Source organism: Phocoena phocoena, chromosome 9 (genome assembly GCF_963924675.1).
Source record: "Phocoena phocoena chromosome 9, mPhoPho1.1, whole genome shotgun sequence".
In the NCBI taxonomy this organism is placed as follows: domain Eukaryota; kingdom Metazoa; phylum Chordata; class Mammalia; order Artiodactyla; family Phocoenidae; genus Phocoena; species Phocoena phocoena.
The window spans coordinates 26,862,042-26,884,006 of NC_089227.1; the positions used below are offsets into that span (position 1 = coordinate 26,862,042).

General features: G+C 34.9%; 1 protein-coding gene across 1 annotated transcript in view; it reads right to left on the reverse strand.

Annotated features, from left to right (window-relative positions):
* The window catches only part of SEMA3A (semaphorin 3A), a 231,811-nt gene that overhangs the window by 20,482 nt on the left and 189,364 nt on the right, over positions 1-21,965 (reverse strand). The window contains exons 11-13 of the mRNA XM_065883393.1: positions 19,262-19,481; positions 15,715-15,806; positions 1,379-1,420 (exon numbers count right to left, since the gene is read on the reverse strand). Coding sequence (XP_065739465.1) covers positions 1,379-1,420; positions 15,715-15,806; positions 19,262-19,481 — 354 coding nt within the window. The remainder of the gene's footprint in view (positions 1-1,378; positions 1,421-15,714; positions 15,807-19,261; positions 19,482-21,965) is intronic.

Genomic DNA, 21,965 nt, shown 5'->3' on the forward strand with positions numbered 1-21,965 from the left:
GGTTGATAAATTGTTTGTGTTTGTTTTTTGGTGAAATGTGTTGCATTTAATAGGTAATTCTTAAGGTAGGTTTAAACACGTTAAAACAGAAAGAAATGATTTACAAAACTAGATGCAATGTAATTAACGTTGACAAAGAAGTCTAGCAGAAAATAAGTAAATAATTTAAAAAATCATTACAGGAAAGAATATCTTGGTCTAGCTACTATCCTGGAAATCCCCGGATTTCCTTGCCAACATTTGACAATTTTTAGATTACAAGAACAGGTGAACACACACTTACGAAGTGTAAGATGACAGTATCAGGTCAATAATATCTGCACTCTGGATTTCTCTAAATAGCTTGGAGATTATCAATCTATTTTGATATGAATGTGTGGAAAGGATATATACTGAGTTTCAGTGGCACAGTATTTTAGCATCCTGTATGAGGAATAATGTATGGTCAGAGATACAACATGTAAACAGTTAAGAAATAAGATTCACCAAATCATTCTCAGATTCAATAATTTTGTATATAAGTTTTCATACAAAACTTGTATGTAAGTTTACAGTGAGTAAAGGGCTCCCTACACCTTCCTGGCTTTTTCTTCTAGGTTATTTAATAATTAATTTCAACTCAGGATCCAAGCCACTTTTTTCTTTTTAGCTACCTTTGATATACTGGATAGAAAGGCTAGGTAACATTTATGTGGAAAAGGTAATTCATTAGAAGTTAAAATTATATTTGTTTTGCCCATATCATTGAGCATTTAGAAGTCATTTGTGTTTCTTAAGAGTCTTGCCAAAGCATTCATTCAACGTGAATGAAAAGACTATTAACACGCTGCCCTTAACCTTTGAATCCATGGAGTTTAATAACATCATTTGGCAGTGACCATTTTGCTGCTTCCCTTTTATATTTAGCCAAACTAAATGTTTTCTCTAGCACACAATACTACTGAAAAAGTAAAATTAACTTTTAAGTAAAAATCCCCCAAAAATATATAGTCCAGTGCATAATTTTATTACCCTATATAATGTATTGTTTATACATACAAATTAAATTATAAATTTATTTATATTCTGAAATAGTCACCAATGTTATTTTAAAGGATAGACAGATGAAAATAATTACTGAGTAAATTATATTATAATGACCAAAAAAGAAATGCTATAAATGAAAATTTACAACAAATAGTGATCTAAGAAATATATTTATAGGACATATATGAGACTGGTCAAAAGCACGAGGGCAATGAAAATTATCTTTAGTTTCCTACTAGTTATTGTAAGAATTTTTTCTCTTGTTTTTTGAACAACTGTTAATAAATCCATAAAATCTGATGGAACATATTTATCTATTTGAAACATAAAATTAACAAAATGAATATAGTACCTGCTTAGTGGAAAGCTCCATTGCTGAAATAGCAGTTGGTTCCTAAAGAAGAAAAACAAAATGTGAATTGTTTAGTCAATTAGAAAAGTCATAAAATACCAACATAAATTTCCAAAAAGATAACTTCAGTGCCTGTAAGAAGCACTATAATTGGGAAATAAGACATGTAAAAGAAATTGCATAGACAAGTGTTGTATGTATGGAGCAGACAATAAGTGCATCCTCCAGTTAACGACCATCAGGAACATACCCATGAATCAGGTTGGGTTTATTGCCCACTGTTCATGGGAAGCTCAGTAAGAGGGATGGAAAGGACTTATACGTTTTGGGCTTGCGTTAGGTAACTTAAGGAAGGGTTCCAGGAAGTAGGGCTTTGCTTTGCATTGGATGCTGTCAAAAAGCAGAGGTAATTCTATGATTAGGTATCTTCATAAGTCTTATTTAGGAGGGAAAAACAGTGAAGCTAAAGTAGTGATAGGTAAAGTAGCAATCACTCACTAGGGCAGGGTAGGGAGATATTTGGTCATTTTTATTGTTTGGACAATGTTTACGTTCTTTTCTGTGTTTAGATATTCAGACATGATTACAGAATGGTCTTGCCTTTTTTTTTTTTTTTGATTCATAATGGTCTGAGAATGGCCTCATCTGATGTTGGGGATCTGTGAAAATTTGTATGTTCAACTGGAGAACACCAAGACCATGGCATACGTGAGACTGTCAGGCCAGCTCCTAATAGCGCCAAGGATGAGCTGAGAGTACTAAGCTGGTTTCCAGCTGTCAAGAACTGTGAGAGCTCAGTTGGGATGAGATTATTTCTTTATTATTAAAATGACTAAGACACAAAGACCTTCACTTCAGGTCTCTGCTGGAGAACATAATCTCTTTAATTTCTATCAACAGGCTCATCTAGAGCAGTCAGGACTAGGGAAGTAATCACCAATACACTTTGCTGAAGTGTTCTGCTAAAGCTTATCATAAACCTATGTATGTTGCATAAATAAAGACTGTTCTTTGAATAACTTAGACCACCAAAAGGCTATTCTCCTGAATGTATTCGCTTATCCTCTTAGATTCACTTTCATTTAACTGTGCTCCATCCTATGTCTCATCAATGACAAACACAACTCTAAGAAGAAACGGCTGGGGGGTTTCAGAGACAGCTGATGACAAAGAGGCTTAGGTGGGAAGAACAAAATCCTGAAAGGTCTCCCTGTGTAGGTGACTGAAGTTAAGCCCTGAAGAAAGGGTAAAGAGTTGCACTCTGGGGTCAAATGTATGGGTTCAAATAGTAGTAACACAAACTTGGCCAGAAGTGTGATACTAGGTGTGGTATAGAATCTCGAATTTAGTTTTCTCATCTGAAAAATGAAAACAATGGTACCTTCCTCATAGGACTGCTAAGACGATTAAATGAATTAATAAATATAAAATACTTTACAAATGTGCTCATCACACAGTGTTTATTCAAATCTCTCCTCTTTCACATGCACAACATACACACTCAACACATGTGCACACACACTCCCATATCCTTTCCTTGCTTTAGTTTTTCTCTCGAGTGCTTATCACTATCTAGAAATATATATAACATTTATGCATATATGATTTATATATGACATTTATCTTGAGTCATATAGGTATAGGAGGTGAGTTTCCTCCGATACCTCAAAGCTCTTATCTGAAGGTAGGGAGTAAGAGTAAGGAACTAAGGATTGAGAGGAGGGAGGAAAAGTCAATAAAAAGTAGGTCACATAAGTACCACTGAGACAAAATCTGAGGATAGTAGACAATGACTCTCTAAACTATCCACTGAGGCTTGTACCAAGAAAAGTTTTATACATATATAAATATATGGAAATATTCCATTACTCTTTGGATGCCCACAGGGTTGTTAAATCTCCCACACCCTCAGTTGTGACTCTTGCTTGCCCTTTTGCCTGTCAGGGAAGTGCTGGGGCAAAAACTGAAAGACACACAGTGGGAAACAGAGGTGAGGTTGACAGGATATGAGGACAGCAGCAGAGGCATCTCACATGTTTTTTTTTTTTGAATTTATGAATTTTACTTTTTTATACAGCAGACTCTTATTAGTCATCCATTTTATACACATCAGTGTATACATGTCAATCCCAATCGGCCAATTCATCACACCCCCCCCACCCCCGCCCCTTTCTCCCCTTGGTGTCCACACGTTTGTTCTCTACGTCTCTGTCTCAATTTCTGCCCTGCAATCCCGTTCATCTGTACCATTTTTCAACATTCCACATATATGCGATAATATACAATATTTGTTTTTCTCTTTCTGACTTACTTCACTCTGTATGACAGTTTCTAGATTCATCCACGTCTCTACAAATGATCCAATTTCATTCCTTTTTATGGCTGAGTAATATTCCATTGTATGTATGTACCACATCTTCTTTATCCATTCATCTGTCGATGGGCATTTAGGTTGCTTCCATGACCTGGCTATTGCAAACAGTGCTGCAATGAACGTTGGGGTGCATGTGTCTTTTTGAATTATGGTTTTCTCAGGGTATATGCCCAGTAGTGGGATGGCTGGGTCATATGGTAATTCTATTTTTAGTTTTTTAAGGAACCTCCATAGTGGCTGTATCAATTTACATTCCCACCAACAGTGCAAGAGGGTTCCCTTTTCTCCAAACCCTCTCCAGCATTTGTTGTTTGTAGATTTTCTGATGATGGCCATTCTAACTGGTGTGAGGTGATACCTCATTGTACTTTTGATTTCATTTCATTAATAATTAGTGATGTTGAGCAGCTTTTCATGTGCTTCTTGGCCATCTGTATGTCTTCTTTGGAGAAATGTCTATTTAGGTCTTCTGCACATTTTTGGATTGGGTTGTTTGTTTTTTAATATTAAACGGCATGAGCTGTTTATATATTTTGGAGATTAACCCTTTGTCTGTTGATTCATTTGCAAATAATTTTTTTTTAAGAGTTTTTGTTCTGGTTCTGTAAAACATACCATTGGTAATTTGATAGGAATTGCACTGAATCTGTAGATTGCTTGGGGTAGTACAGTCATCTCCACAATATTGATTCTTCCAATCCAAGAACATGGTATATCTCCCCATCTGTTGGTATCATCTTTAATTTCTTTCAACAGTGTCTTATAGTTTCTGCATACAGGTCTTTTTGTCTCCTTAGGTAAGCTTATTCATAGGTATTTTATTCTTTTTGTTGCAATGGGAGTGTTTACCTAATTTCTCTTTCAGCATTAGTGTATAGGAGTGCAAGAGATTTCTGTGCATTCATTTTGTATCCTGCAACTTTACCAAATTCATTGATTAGCTCTAATAGTTTTCTGGTGGCATCTTTAGGATTCTCTATGTATAGTATCATGTCATCTGCAAAGAGTGACAGTTTTACTTCTTCTTTTCCAATTTCTATTCCTTTTATTTCTTTTTCTCCTCTGACTGCCATGGCTAGGACTTCCAAAATTATGTTGCATAATAGTGGTGAGAGTGGACATCCTTGTCTTGTTTGTGATCTTTAGGAAATGATTTCAGTTTTCCACCATTAAGAATGATGTTTGGGGCTTCCCTGGTGGCGCAGTGGTTGAGAGTCCACCTGCCAATGCAGGGGACACAGGTTCGTGCCCCGGTCCGGGAAGATCCTACATGTTGCGAGGCGGCTGGGTCCGCGAGCCATGGCTGCTGAGCCTGCACGTCCGGAGCCTGTGCTCCGCAACTGGAGAGGCCACAACAGTGAGAGGCCTGCGTACTGCAAAAAAAAAAAAAAAAAAAGAATGATGTTTGCTGTGGGTTTGTTATATATGGCCTTTATTATGTTGAGGTAGTTTCCCTCTATGCCCACTTTCTGGAGAGTTTTTACCATAAATGCGTATTGAGTTTTGTCAAAAGCTTTTTCTGCATCTGTTGAGATGATCATATGGTTTTTATTCTTCAATTTGTTAATATGGTATATCACATTGATTGATTTGCATATACTGAAGAATCCTTGCATCCTTGGGATAAATCCCACTTGATCATGGTGTACGATCCTTTTAATGTGTTGGTGGATTCTGTAGGCTAGTATTTTGTTGAGGATTTCTGCATCTATATTCACGAATAATATTGGTCTGTAATTTTCCTTTGTAGTATCTTTGGTTTTGGTATCAGGGTGATGGTGGCCGCAAGAATGAATTTGGGAGTGTTCCTTCCTGTGCAATTTTTAATTAATTAATTTATTTATTTATGGCTGTGTTCGGTCTTCGTTTCTGTGCATGGGCTTTCTCTAGTTGTGGCGAGCGGGGGCCACTCTTCATCGCGGTGCACGGGCCTCTCACTGTTGCAGCCTCTCTTCTTGTGGAGCACAAATTCCAGATGCAAAGGCTCAGTAGTTGTGGCTCACAGGCCTAGCTGCTCCGCGGCATGTGGGATCTTCCCAGACCAGGGCTCGATCCCGTGTCCCCTGCATTGGCAGGCAGATTCTCAGCCACTGCGCCACCAGGGAAGCCCCCTGTGCAATTTTTTGGAAGAGTATGAGAAGGATGGGTGTTAGCTGTTCTCTAAATGTTTGAAAGAATTCACTTGTGAAGCCATCTAGTTCTGGACTTTTGTTTTTTGGAAGATTTTTAATCACAGTTTCAATTTCATTACTTGTGATTGGTCTGTTCATATTTTCTATTTCTTCCTTGTTCAGTCTTGGAAGGTTATACCTTTCTAAGAATTTGTCCATTTCTTCCCGGTTGTCCATTTTATTGGCATAGAGTTGCCTGTAGTAGTCTCTTAGGATTTTTTGTATTTCTGCAGTGTCCGTTGTAACTTCTTTTTCATTTCTAATATTGACTTGAGTCCTCTCCCTCTTTTTCTTGATGAGTCTGACTAATGGTTTATCAATTTTGTTTATCTTCTTAAAGAACCAGCCTTTAGTTTTATTGATCCTTGCTACAGTTTTTTTTTTTTGTTTCTATGACATTTATTTCTGCTCTGATCTTTATGATTTCTTTCCTTCTGCTAACTTTGGGTTTTGTTTGTTCTTCTTTCTCTAGTTCCTTTAGGTGTTAGGTTAGATTATTTGAGATGTTTCTTGTTTCTTTAGGTAGGCTTGTATAGCTATAGACGCCCCTCTTAGAACTGCTTTTGCTGCATCCCATAGGTTTTGGATCGTTGTGTTTTCACTGTCATTTGTCTCCAGGTATTTTCTGATTTCCTCTTTGATGTCTTCAGTGATCTCTTGGTTATTTAGTAACGTATTGTCTAGCCTCCATGTATTTGTGTTTTTTATGTTTTTTCCCCTGTAATTGATTTCTACTCTCATAGTGTTGTGGTCAGAAAAGATGCTTGATAGGATTTCAGTTTTCTTAAACTTACTGTGGCTTGATTTGTGACACAAGATGTGATCTATCCTGGAGAAATTTCCATGTGCACTTCAGGAGAATGTGTAATCTGCTGTTTTTGGATGGAATGTCCTATAAATATCAATTAAATCTATCTGGTCTATTGTGTCATTTAAAGCTTCTGTTTCTTCATTTTCATTTTGGATGATCTGTCCATTGGTGTAAGTGAGGTGTTAAAGTCCCCACTATTACTGTGTTACTGTCGATTTCCTCTCTTATAGCTCTTAGCAGTTACCTTATATATTGAGGTACTCCTATGTTGGGTGCATAGACATTTATAATTGTTATATCTTCTTCTTGGATTGATCCCTTGATCACTATGTAGTGTCCTTCCTTTTCTCTTGTAACATTCTTTATTTTAAACTCTATTTTATCTGATATGAGTATTGCTACTCCAGCTTTTATTGATTTCCATTTGCATGGAATATCTTTTTCCATCCCCTCACTTTCAGTCTGAATGTGTCCCTAGGTGTGAAGTGGGTCTCTTGTAGACAGCATATAGATGGGTCTCATTTTTGTATCCATTCAGCCAGTCTGTGTCTTTTGGTTGGAGCATTTAATCCATTCACATTTTAGGTAATTATCTATATGATGTTCCTATTACCATTTTCTTAATTGTTTTGGGTTTGTTTTTGTGCGTCTTTTTCTTCTCTTGTGTTTCCCACTTAGAGAAATTCCTTTAGCATTTGTTGTAGAGCTGGTTTGGTGGTGCTGAATTCTCTTCGCTTCTGCTTGTCTGTAAAGTCTTTGATTTCTCCATCGAATCTGAATGAGATCCTTGCCAGGTAGAGTAATCTTGGTTGTAGGTTCTTCCCTTTCATCACTTTAAGTATATCATGCCACTCCCTTCTGGCTTGTAGAGTTTCCGCTGAGGAATCAGCTGTTAACCTTATGGGAGTTCCCTTGTATGTTGTCATTCTTCTCTTGCTGCTTTTAATAATTTTTCTTTGTCTTTAAATTTTGCCAATTTGATTACTATGTGTTTTGGTGTGTTTCTCCTTGGGTTTATCCTGTATGGGACTCTCTGTGCTTCCTGGACTTGGGTGGCTATTTCCTTTCCCATGTTAGGCAAGTTTTCGACTATAATCTCTTCAAATATTTTCTCGGGTCCTTTCTCTCTCTCTTCTCCTTCTGGGATCCCTATAATGTGAATGTTGTTGCATTTAATGTTGTCTCAGAGGTCTCTTAGGCTTTCTTAATTTCTTTTCATTCTTTTTTCTTTATTCTGTTCTGCAACAATGAATCCCAACATTCTGTCTTCCAGGTCACTTATCTGTTCTTCTGCCTCAGTTATTCTGCTGTTGATTCCTTCTAGTGTATTTTTCATTTCAGTTATTGTACTGTTCATCTCTGTTTTGTTTGTCCTTTAATTCTTCTAGGTCTTTTTTAAACATTTCTTGCATCTTCTCGATCTTTGCCTCCATTCTTTTTCCAAGGTCCTGGATCATCGTCACTGTCACTATTCTGAATTCTTTTTCTGGAAGGTTGCCTGTCTACACTTCATTTAGTTGTTTTTCTGGGGTTTTATCTTGTTCCTTCATCTGGTACATAGCCCTCTGCCTTTTCATCTTGTGTATCTTTCTATGAATGTGGTTTTTGTTCCACAGGCTGCAGGATTGTAGTTCTTCTTGCTTCTGCTGTGTGCCCTCTGGTGCATGAGGCTATCTAAGAGGCTTGTGCAAGTTTCCTGATGGGAGGGACTGGTGGTGGGTAGAGCTGACTGTTGCTCGGGTGGGCAGAGCTCAGTAAAACTTTAATCCACTTGACTGCTGATGGATGGGGCTGGGTTCCCTCCCTGTTGGTTGTTTGGCCTGAGGTGACCCAACACTGGAACCTACCCAGGCTCTTGGCTGGGGCTATTGGCGGACTCTGGAGGGCTCATGCCAAGGAGTACTTCCCAGAACTTGTGCAGCAAGTGTCCTTGTCCCCACGGTGAGCCACAGCCCCCCCACCCCACCTCTGCAGGAGACCCTCCAACACTAGCAGGTAGGTCTGGTTCAGTCTCCTATGGGGTCACTGCTCCTTCCCCTGGGTCCCGATGCACACAATACTTTGTGTGTTCCCTCCAAGAGTGGAGTCTCTGTTTTCCCCAGTCCTGTCAGAGTCCTGCAATGAAATCCCACTAGCTTTCAAAGTCTGATTCTCTAGGAATTCCTCCTCCCATTGCGAGACCCCCAGGTTGGGAAGCCTGACTTGGGGCTCAGAACCTTCATTCCTGTGTGTGGACTTCTGTGGTATAAGTGTTCTCCAGTTTGTAAGTCACCCACCCAGCAATTATGGGATTTGATCTTATTGTGATTGCACCCCTCCTACCATCTCACTGTGGCTTCTCCTTTGTCTTTGGATGTGGGGTATCTGTTTTAGTGAGTTCCAGTGTCTTCTTGTTGATGACTGTTCAGCAGTTAGTTGTGATTCTGGTGTTCTTGCAAGAGGGATTGAGAGCATGCCCTTCTACTACATCATTTTGAACCAATCTCTCATATGTTTTCTTAATTGGTTATCTTCCCCTGGCCCCAGCCCTCCCCACCCCCCTACCGCCCGACACACTAATTTAGGCCTGGGATTTGGGGCTGTTTCGTGCACTGCCACATACCTGGGACTGTTGCTCCTACAGTTGACCCTTGAACAAAAGGGGTTTGAACTTTGTGGGTCCACTTAGATGTGGATTTTTTTCAATTGTAAATACTATAGTACTACACCATCAGCGCTGGATGAATCCATTGATGCAAAACCACAGATATGGAGGGCCAACTGTAAAGTTATACTCAGATTTTCCCCTGCCTGAAGGGTTGGTGCGCCTAACCCCCAAGTTGTTCAAAGGTTAAGTGTAATTTGCAAGTTGTCAATAAATATTTGTTAAATAATGAATGAGTAAATGAATGAATAAATGAATTCCCTACCAATTTTCCCCCTTCTCTCCTATCTCTTTTACTCTCCCCATTACACTCTGTTCCTTCAACTGAATTTGTATATGAGATAAAGGAGGCCATCCTTTAAAAGAAGTTTTTCCTTAATCCTTTAAAGTTAGCTGTAATTTCTTTGAAAATAATCTGAATATTCTATACTCACCATCTTTACTTCTTCATGTCCCATTCAGTGCCATTCATCCCTCAGCCCACTGAGTCTAGCCCTTACTCTAGAGAGGTGGCCTACGATTCTCAGAAAGAGAAATCACTGATGCTGAATGGAAGCTTTCAGTCTATTATTATTGCTGGAGTTCTTGTTTGATATGGCACTATTGACCAGTCATTTCTTCTTGACTGCTTCCTCCTTTAGGTTTCATTATGCCTTGAAACTCTTTATTGACTATTCTTAGCCTTTTTCAGTCTTTTCTATCTCCAGCCATTCCTCATATATTTGCCTTGCCTTGCTGACTCCTTTCCACTCTTCTTTGGATGCCACATTATGCTCCTGGTGGGCTTATCCACTCTTGTGGCTTTAATTACCCCCTGAGTACTGCAGAATTGCAAATTTCCACTTTGAACCCTAACATCTAAGCTGAGCACAGAATTTTGTTAACAAATTTAAGACAACCTGCCTGAGACACAAATGAGACAAATAATTTAGAATGTAAATTAATTTGATGGGATAAGTTAGAGATTTCCCATAATTTCCCATTTTCAGAGTTTAATGATATTAAAAATAATTTTCTACAGGAACTGTCAATCATAAAGACAACTATGATGAAAGAAATATCTACCAATTTTCTCTATACAGAAATAAGATCTTTGGAATTTAGTAGCATCAAATCACAAAAATCAAGGGGCCAATTCATCATAGATTTTTAGTTTTAAAAGATAAAACTGACTGTTGTATTTCGGTTTACATAATATTGGAATAAGTGAACCCAAACAAAGAATTTAAAAGAGCTAGGAAAATATTCCATAGCAGCTTCCTCCATTCCAAGAGTTTCACAGGAAAAGTGGTTATGTAAGCAGCTAACTTCATAGGGACTTTCATGAAATAAATTTTATAGCCTAGGTACAAGGAAAGTACTTCTTAGAGAATCAACAGCTAGTATAATTAAAATGAAAGTTAGCTATGTCTCAGTTCTTTTAAAAACTTCAGTGAAACTATATAAAAGTGAAGCTGGTGAACTTTCAGACATTTCACATTCATTGACAATACAAAAAATTAAATGTGTATAAGGTAGATGGAAATGATCACTTCATACATAAATTATAAAACAAAACAAACCCCAAAACACAAGAAATTCCATTGTGCCATATTATAATTTTAACGTTCTTCAATTAAGATCCTAGAATCTCTTAATTAAAAGAAACTTACTTATTTTTTAGACTAGGAAAGTAATAACAGTTTGGAATAGGATGTGCTATATGCTGCCTGCGGTTGAGTTTTAATAGACAATATATTAAGATGACATCCATTTAAATAAGCTATATTTTTTTCTGAGCCCTAGTTGGTGATGAATATAACTTTCATTTAAAACAGATGTAGCTTCATAAGCATTTTCATGAAACTGGTTTCAAGAGCAAATTTAATTGGAGTTCAAGTAAAAATGAAATTAAAAACTTAGCATCTTTTCAAGATTTTCTATGACTCTAATTTGCTATATATTTTTTTCAGATATTTTAATCTAGTCCTTATTAAACTTGCACACTTGCAGAGCTTTTCAACCTGCTGATCCCAGGAGAATCTGACAGAGCTCCCTGGATGCTACGCATGCTGATGCTCCTTTAGAATGAGTTAATAGACTAGGTTTTGGAAAGCATCAATTATGATTTACATTTGAATGAAAATTAAACTCTTTATTTGCTCAGCTGTTCATGGAATATTGCATAAATTGGGTTTAAAATGCATGCGTTATCAATGTAACTGCCTTGCAATCCTTTGCAGTCAATAGGACTATAAATAAAACCCACTGTACTAAATGCATTGCGACTTGAACACCTCACTGTCTCAAAAGTAAAACCCTCTTTGGACTGGGAAAAAAAAAATCTCAATGTGAGTAAAGTAAAAATCAGCATACATCTGGTTTTCATACCTTTTGAATATTTTTTTAACAAGGTACAGGTGCAGGATTTTCAAGCATTTATTTTAAATGAGATTTTCATTTGTATAACTAGTTAACAATAGCTACAATTTACCAGTAATCTTCATTTTAAAAAAATTATGAAATGAAGAAGTGGAGGCTCAAGTGACTTTAACCAACTTGTTTGGAATCACATAGTAAATGAGATTCAAACACCAATTAATGGTCACAAGTAATATTTGGAATCAGGTTTGTGTCTTAGTACTTTGATACCATTTTGAATATATAATGGCTATTTAAAGTCATTTCTAGAGTCCTATACCAAGGCCGATTTTATCTCACATCTTGTTACCTACAAAAATTTTACTCTAAAATGGAAATTTTATTACTGAGGAATATTTTTCTTTATATACTCTGATCGGGATTTGATTTCACCCAGAAAAAAAGTATCTTAGATGTAACTGGAACCACTGGAACGTTCTGTGATTAGCCAGGGTGTTTTCCTAAAACCAACCTCAAGATGGCAATGGACATAGTACTGGCTTTAATTCCGGATTTTATATGAGGTTTGGTTATTCAGTCTAGCAAAGACACATAATGAACATGGTCTCCTGGAGATGATATTATGGTAAAATTAGCTGGTTGGTTGACATTAAATGTCTTTCTTTTTAAAATCCAAGAGTATCAGATACCACCAGGACCCTAAATCTGTTCCTTGTCTATTTACCTTGTCAAACTACCACAGTGCTCAAATTAACCCTTTTAAATTTTATTTTATGTTAAATGGAATGACTTGCAAGGCTCAAATAAAAATACAGAAACTGTAACATTTCTCCGCTTGTTTCAGTGTCTATAGAAATTGCTTTAATGTGTTTTTTGCCCTCCTTCTGCAAAATTAAACAAAGTTTGACAGTGAAATATTCCAATTGCTAGACCACAATATATGTATGAACTTTGCCTGATAGAACAGAATGTTGAAAGAAAATATTTCTCTAAACTCTGCCCAAATACGTTTTGTCTACTTGGGTGCCAAAGAAATAATAATGACAACAATGCATAAAACAGAATATGGGAGAAAAATGGAACATTTATCTCTGGAAGATGTGTCCCACGTTGCAAACAATCCTTTAACAAAATTATAAACTCATAAACAATCATTTCCATGAAAGCACAATATTACATATTCATACCTAATTGTTAAAAACTGAATAAAGAACCTCTCTCATGACATCTTAAAAAACCACAAAAAAGTCATTCAATAGTTATCATAAGTGTAATTCGGCTGTGTATTTCTCTGGAAACTGCAAAACACTAACAAAATCTAATAGACATTAAATATTTGGGTTGGCAAGATGGCTGGCTTCCAACCTCTCAAGGTTTTGTTAAAAGTCATTTAATAGATCAGCTTAAAGTAATATTTTTAAACTAAAATTTGATTTACTATTAAAAAACAAAGGTAAGATGTGAAACGTAAACTTAAACTCCCAGAGATGTAGGGAATGAAAATTAGCTAGAACACAGTATTACTGCAAAATTATACATATTCTGATTCATAAAATCCTGGAAAATAATTAAATAATAGATAAAAAGTACCTTATTTTTTTAAATGGCATGATATAATGATACAATTCTACAAGATAAAACTTAATTGTACTAAAAGATAATAAATTAAGTACTTGAAACTATGAGGGATAACATGGAAGAGTCTCTAAGCTACACAAGGTCAGGAACCATGTTTATAGTGTTCATCTCTGAATCACCAGAGATGATGATTAGCATTGTGCCAGGACCATGGTAGACATGTTTGTTTACAGTTGAATTAGTAAATGGAACTTGTTATAATCATATACTATTAACTGAAGGGGAATATGCAAAGGAACCACGACAAATTCAAAAGTAAAAGATTCTGGAAATAGTTAAGAAATTCTAAAGTTATAACAATATTTTAGTACTCCTGCAACTTCATTTGCTACAGTGGTGGTAATATAGATTTCCAAAAATACAGAATTGGTAAAAATTTTTTTCTACTAGAATAATATGGGATATAATCAGCAGGATAACTTTTTGCTGTTATCGGTTTATCTTCCTCATACTCTGGCACCTCACTTTACGTGGGGTCTCCCTAAGAAGACCTTAAACTCTCATTTTTCATTTTTGCATAAATGCTGATTCCTTTATTCATTTAATGTATGTAGGTTGAAAACACACTTTAGGCTCTGGAGACACAACAATGGACACAAGACAGCAATATATATATCTGCCCCTCAGTGCCCATAATTTGTTTGCTAAATCTAGATGGGCTCTGTATTACTGACACAGTCTATTTGCATAATTGTATTTTTGAATTTGTAGGATAAAGTATCAATGCATAAATAATGAAATGGGACTTGGTGAAAGATAGGGATTAGTCATCATTCTATACCAGACAAAGTAAGGTCCAAGTGCCTGATTTTAAAAATCGTACTAGAATTATGATGATTGTGTTATTCTAAGACTTAAACCAAGGATTAGTAGAGAAGGCTACTGAGAATGTGTCTTATATTCAGTGTAGACAAACTAAAACAAGTAAAATTATATTGACAATAAGATTCTGAGCACAGGAGCTGGCACTGTCCTGGATGTTCTACATATAGTGTCTCTAATTCTTCTAGCTTCCTTGTGAGGTAGGTATTATTTTTCCTGCTAGGGAAGCTCAGAGGGATTGTATGGGTTCCAAACAGAACTGCCATGTAGCTAGCTATGACTGAAGAACCTAAGCCCTTCCCATTAGAACATTGTTTAGTTATTACAAGATGTCTGTGTCATGATGTACCAGTTATCTGTTTCAAAGCTAATCATAACTTTACTTGAATCAATATATATATATTAAAAGCTTGCCATATTTTACTCTATTTTCTCTTCAAAGTATTACTGAATAGTGAGCTAGAGCTCTATTGTGTTAATAAACTGGTCTAGAAGTGTGGGGCTAAAAGAAGTCTTGGGAAGATTTTCCTTGCAATCAAAATATTTAATCAACTGAAAACTTTAATCCATCCACTTCATTTTATAGATAAAGTGATATTTCTGGAGACTAAATGAGATAATGTTAAGTTGTGAGACTAGATCCTATATTTTCTCATTTTCTGTCCATGAAATTCTTCTAATTCCAGTTTATTTTGCAGTTATAAATGTCTCAGATTTTTATCAAAAACTGAAATAACACCTTCGATAGGCATCTATTTCTCTGTTATATTTCATAAATGATTTATATCAAGGTGTGCTTCAATTCAAACTCTTCCTCCTAGCTGGCTTTCTAAAAGGAATGTGGTGTATGTTACATTACTTCAGTTTTCCTCCCTCACTTCAATCCATATACTGCTGCCTCTACCCCCAATCCTATATAAACCTACTTGGGCCATCAGTGATTCAGGACAAAAGGACAACTATCTGTACTCTTCTTAATTGTGTAGACTAGGAATTCATAACAGATTTTCCACAAGTGATATAAAAACCTCAAACTTTTTATGCTAACAAATGATTTCTTTAGGAAAATATGATAAAACAATTCACAAATAAGCTAAAAAATTATTGAAATGTCTTCATTCCGTTATCATTCTGAATGTATTTCCTTTAATACATTCATGGAAGTTACCTATCATCCCAGTTATACCATTAAGTGTGAAAGAGGGGATTTGGAGGGTAGGAGGCACACAGGGTTTGTTCATTGAGGTAACTTACATAAATAATATAAAATGTAAATCATATAATTTATCATTGAGAAAACAAAATATGAGCCAAGGATATATTTCTTTACATTTTTTGATTTAACTAGCATTGAAAGTTTCAAGGTTTATTTTGACTAGTGTCTGGCTTTCTAATTGACAAGCTAATTAGAAGGGTATGCTAGACTGCTTGTCCATACCAAGTTCACTGTGCAGCTGTCCTGGGGGAAAGACATACAAGGGAACTTGTTGACACTTGAAATTAAGCAGCACTCACCCGAAAAACTGTCATTTCTTCCAGCAGAACTTCTTCTAAATCATGCCAAGTCTCCTTAGGAATTGAAACTACTTTAAGAACGGTTCCAACATCTTTGAAAGAAAGTGGAGAAGACCACAATTTAAATAGATCTGAACAGTTTAGTGTTAATGAATGAAATCAGTATTTAACCAGAAAGAACATTTTGACGTCAGCATTTAAAAATGTATTTTATTGTTACAGCATTAGTAATACATACAAATGCATTTCATGAAACTAGATAAAGTATAAACATAGCTATGGAATAAAAATAGTTGAATTTTTAGAAATATCTGAAGCTTTGGAGATGATTTTATCCTAAACCTGTGTAATTAAAACATATATATATATATATAATAATCACTAGGTTGGATTATTTGTATTTTTAATCTCAACTATCAGGTGTCTCAAAAACAAAACTAAACTAAAAATAATACCAGTTTGACAGTGTTGAGGTTTCTCAAAAAAAACCTAAAAATAGTATATGACCCAGGAATTTCACTCCAGGGTATATAGCCAAAACAAAACAAAACAAACCCAAAACACTAATTCAAAAAGATACATGTATTCCAATATTCCTAGCAGCACTATTTACAATTGCTATCAACAGATGAATGGATAAAGGAGATGTGGTATATGTATATACAATGGACTACTACTCAGCCATAAAAAAAAAAGAAATGTTGCCATTTATAGCAACTTGGGTGGACTTGGAGGGCATTATACTAAGTAAAATAAGTCAGACAGAAATACAAACACTGTATGATATCTGTTATACATGGAATCTAAAAAGTCAACAAATTAGTGACTATAACAAAAAAAGAAGCTGACTCACAGAGAACAAAATGAGTGGTTACCAGTGGGGAGGCAGAAGGGGGAGGGGCAATATAGGGGTGGGGAAAAAAAGGGTTATTATGGGGTTATATGAAATCTGTGTGAAACTTTTGAAAATTGTAAAGCACTATAGAATTTAAAGAATCTTTCATTCTATAACAAAATATACTAAAAAAAGAAAAAAATTACCAGCTTGACATTACAAGTTTTTCCCATTTTTGTTATGCAACCAGGAACTACTATGAATACTTAATATATAGCAAAATGGAAGGAATGTTGTCAAGCAACAAAAGTAGTTAGAGCCTCAGAGCCTGGCTGCTCACCTTCTTCCCACGAGGAAGACTTTAGTAGTTAGAGGCCCCTATCAACAGCTCAATGACCATTACCTGATAAATGACAATAATCTGATTTCTCAAAGTAAACACCTTGGATTACTTATTACAGTGTTTTTTCAACAACTGGCTAATCAATTTTGGTTAGCAAATTGGTTTAATTAATATGCTGTTCAATCAACTTCAGAGTACTAAAAAATTTTTAAATTCAGAACCATAAATAATGAAAACTGTTAAAATAAATACATTTTATAGAGATTTAAAGCACTGTTGATTCATTGTTAAAAGAGATAAATTGTTTTAATGATAAGAGCTGGCACTTTTACTCTAAGTGGGGTTAATAAGAAGCTACTATTTTCCAGTATTTACAGATGGGTTCCTATTCTTGATAGAATAAAGAACAGAGATTTATTAAATTCAAAAATCTGACTCTTCAACATACCATTTCTGATCAGTTGATCAAATATTTTTAGCTTCAATTGGCTCATTTTATTCAAATTAAAGTCTAATTATTCGAGAAGAAAATCTTACCAGTAAAGTTACACCAGAAAAATAATTCAAAGTATTCATACGACAGATAACCATTTTCAAGGGATCAATATGATGTGCTATATGAGACCAAGAAAGGTTGCTAGTGTGTCCCTTGTAAAGTCAAAAAAAAAAAAAATCCCTCTTTTAAGCAGATCCTTCTGTTTACAGGACCTTAGACTACTCATAACACCAAAGATTAAAGGTAAATTAGGTTAATATACTCAGTGCCTCTGATCAGTCTCCAATACCCCAAAATAACTTTATCTGTGTTCCAGATCAAGTTTTACTGAGTAGTATTTCAAACAATTTCACACAAATTGAATCAGATTACTCAACTAGGATCAATGTGTAACTTACTTAAAAGATAAAATTACTGTAATCAATTTACTTTGTTGACAGATGACCCTGTTCTGTGCTGACCGATAGCCATCCACATCATCAGACATTCAACGTGCTCATGAAATTGGTTCCTTTAAAGACGGCTTGCGTCCAAGAAGAACTGAAAATTCATGATTAGGTTTCTTTGGTCAAATAGCCGGAAGCAAGCTTTTGTTGCATTGACAATGAGTAGGGGACTTCTCAACATGTTTAGGCCAGAGGTGAAGAAAAAGGTAAGTGTGACATTACTGAACAAGTTTAATTACTCTGTAGAGAGATCTAATTATAATTTGACATTAGTGATAAACTAATATTTATTGAAGAGAAATCCTATCATCTTATAATTTCTCGAGATATTTATAACCAGAAGTTGATACTTGCAATTCATTGACTTTTATTGAACTCCAGGTCTCCCTGGGATTCTTTTATTTGATAGAGAAACCTTCTCACTCATAAAAGCAGACTGTAATGTATTGCTCAGAACCTGACACTTACACTTGATAATGTATTTCACAATTTTGTTATAAAACTTTAAGTCTTTAAAGCGCTTACTGTGTAGTTGCCATTCCCCTGTACTTAATGCAATTTCTTTCTCTGTTCTCACCAAGGGAAAATAAATGTTATTATACAGGTTTCAGTGGAGCACTCACCCTGTTTCCTATTGATTTATTTCAGTTAACAACGTTAATGGAGACTAGGAATTTATTACCTTGGAATCTGACCCTAAGTAGCAAGTTTCAGATTTGTAACTGGTGCTTTTAAAATAGTACTATTAAAGAGGGTAGGGTAAAAATAAAATGTCATAATAGCAATGGAATTCATCCTGAAAATATACCTATAAAATGTTTGTTTCTAATCATGGAATTGGTAAAAAATACGTCATTAAATGTCTGTAGAAATGGATCTAAAATGTATCTGACGATTCCTTAGGTCCACTCTGTTGGTTTTCTGATGAAGTTTTATTTTGCTTTGTTTTCCTTCTCATTGTATGGTAAAAACACTAAACAAATTTTGTTGTCAAAATTTATTTTCTGGAAGATTTGCACTCTATGGTAATTTTAAAGTTCGGATAATTTTGCATCAATATATTCTAGAACTTTTATTGAATGTCTTGGGATTTGAGCAATACATTTTTGTCCTGAAAAGCCACTGTTCAGAAAAGAGTTATGATTCAGTTATAGACATTGATTGTTCACCTAATCAATAGCTTTACCTGATTACATTTATCAACTTTGATTGAAAAGGAAATTTAATTTAAATTAATAAATATATGTCAACTTGCCTAAAAAAATAACACATTGGAATGGGAGAATGTTCAGGTTTTTTTAGTCATTTATTAGAGGTTAACTATATCTTGAGAGTGACTATAAAGTCTTCCTTCAGTTCTTAGTATACTTAATTAGTTAGATGCAATGTTCTGGAAGAACATTTAGAGCTGAAGTTAAAACATTTACCTGTTCCAATAAACATGACATCATACTGGCCATCTTCTGCATCCACTCGATCTACTACAATTTGTGTAAACTGGTAATTTACATCTGTTTTGATCATTATCGGCCGGTTATTAATAGGAAACACTGGATTGTACATGGCTGGATGACTTCTGGCAAATGTTATAACATCATCAGGAAGGTCTTTTGTAGACTCAAATCCACCAAATGTTTTACTGGGACACTATTAAGATAAAGAAAATATTATCTTTTGATTAAAATATAATAAATAGGACTATAATTTATATAATATATGGCCTCAATGAGCTAGGAATCTGTAATTTTTAAAGTAACTGTTAAACCAAACAACAAAATAATTTTACTTAAATTAGTAGATGTAATATATAATATACATTTTCTAAACGTATTTTAAGTCTCGATGGGATGTCATTTCTTACCAAAAACTGCAAATGCATCTAATGAATTCAGTGTACAGGAGAAGTCTGACGCCTCTATTAGTGACAACACCATATACTTTATGTTTAAATGAAGTATTTGAAATAATGAGTGGAATATGTTATAACTAAATGCTATTAATCATTAGATGAGAGAAAATCAAAAATTTTCTTGAATGCATTTCATTTTTCCCTATGGTATTATGCTAAAATATAAATGCTCTCTTCAAACTAAAAGACAATATAAACTATTCTTTATTGCTTTATTTTTAACATAACCCTGAAAAAGTACCATAAAAAGGACCAAAAGTATTATTTCTTTAGTAATTACAGTAATTCTAGGGATAAGGAGATGTGTTATTCAAGGTGTTTAACAACTTGCATGGCACAGAAACTGACCAATCAGAATGGACCAAGCAGAACAGATGATGGCTATAGGGAGAGCCAGACAGGATGCTGTGCTGTACACTGTCATAATATCACCTCTGGATTTAAATGCTCCACTTAAGGCAATAAGACAAAAACAAGAAAATTCAGATTTTACTGTCTCTTTTCACTGCATTTAATTATGTGGTGCAAGCATTCAGAGTACAGTATCTCCAGCCTCTTGCTTTTTGTCTTACACTTAACTAATTTCTGCCATTAATGTAAGAGTTTGAGAGCTGAAATGTAGTTGAGTGGTTCTTGATCTAACAAGAGGCTTAGAAGAAGAAATCAATTGTCTCTGCCATTACCTTAACACAGATCATTAATAATTCATGAGAAATGAAATAAAGCTATTTTGAAACGGGAAGAGTATCTCTTTATGAATATATATGTATGTAGTATACAGATACATACACAATAATACACTAATATAACAGTTAAGGGATTTAGGGAATTACTTTTTATTTAAGTAAATTTAAAAAATTATTTAATGTTATAGAAATATCAAATAGCTGTATAAACTCCTAGAAGAAATGATAAAACATATTTTGTAACATTAATTTTTTTTGCTTTTCTACCACCATTTAAAAACTACTTGCAAAAATTTAGAAATGATTGAAAAAGAGACTTATTTTAGATTTTTATCTTACAATTTGTCTCACTTTCTTGCCTTACTTTTATTTTTGTATTTAGTATTACTTAAGCTGTAGGTTTTTCTTTAAAAATAAAGAAAATGCCCTTCTATTGACACACTGCTTGAAGGCCTCAATATGTTTTTCTCCAGTAGTGCTGATGGAACGACATATTCTCAGCTGCCCCCTTTTGGGATTAATGGATTGATCTAAGGGAATTTTATTCACGGAGCAAGGTGTTGCCTCCTCCTGGCAGCCCCTCCGTAATTCCTAGCTTAGGCAGTGCTTTCTGTCTTCTGCCTCCAGCACTTGGTTCACACTGCTGACTTAATGGACCATGTCATAACAACTCTCTATGAACAATGGGTGAGAATTCAGGCTCTAGAATCAAACTGCGTGGAATGAATCTTGGCTCCTCTCTTTGCCTCAGAGTCTTCATCTGTGAAATGGGAACAATTATTGGGCTACTGTATATACTATTTTATATACATATACATATATAAATATGTATGTATGCATAAATCTGTTAAAACGGGCTTCTTATAATCAATGGATAGTTTATCTTGTTCATTTTTTCTTCTGAAAGCCTATTTAGGTTTTTTACCTACCAGCTCCATCAGCTAGAAGTAATCTTTATGAAATGCTCATAAATAAGTTTAGCAAAAAATTTTACAGAAAATAAAGAAGATTAAAAACATCCTATGCCTAATAAACTCATCTAAAAACATCATTTACTTGAATTTAACAATAAAACTGACGTGAAATTAAAATAATGGTTAAACTTAAGTTTTTTCATCATATGAAATTATTTCCTTAAAGATTCTTAGGGTTATCACCTTCTAGAGAAATGGAAATAAAAACCAAAAAATGGGACCTGATGAAACTTAAAACCTTTTGTACAGCAAAGGAAACCATAACACAAAAAGACAACCCTCAGAATGGGAGAAAATATTTGCAAATGAAGCAACGGACAAAGGATTAATCTCCAAAATTTACAAGCAGCTCACGCAGCTCAATATCAAAAAAAAAAACAACCCAATCCAAAAATGGGCAGAAGAACTAAATAGACATTTCTCCAATGAAGATATACAGATTGCCAACAAACACATGAAAGGATGCTCAACATCACTAATCTCTAACTACAATAAGGTATCACCTCACACCAGTCAGAATGGCCATCATCAAAAAATCTACAAACAATAAATGCTGGAGAGT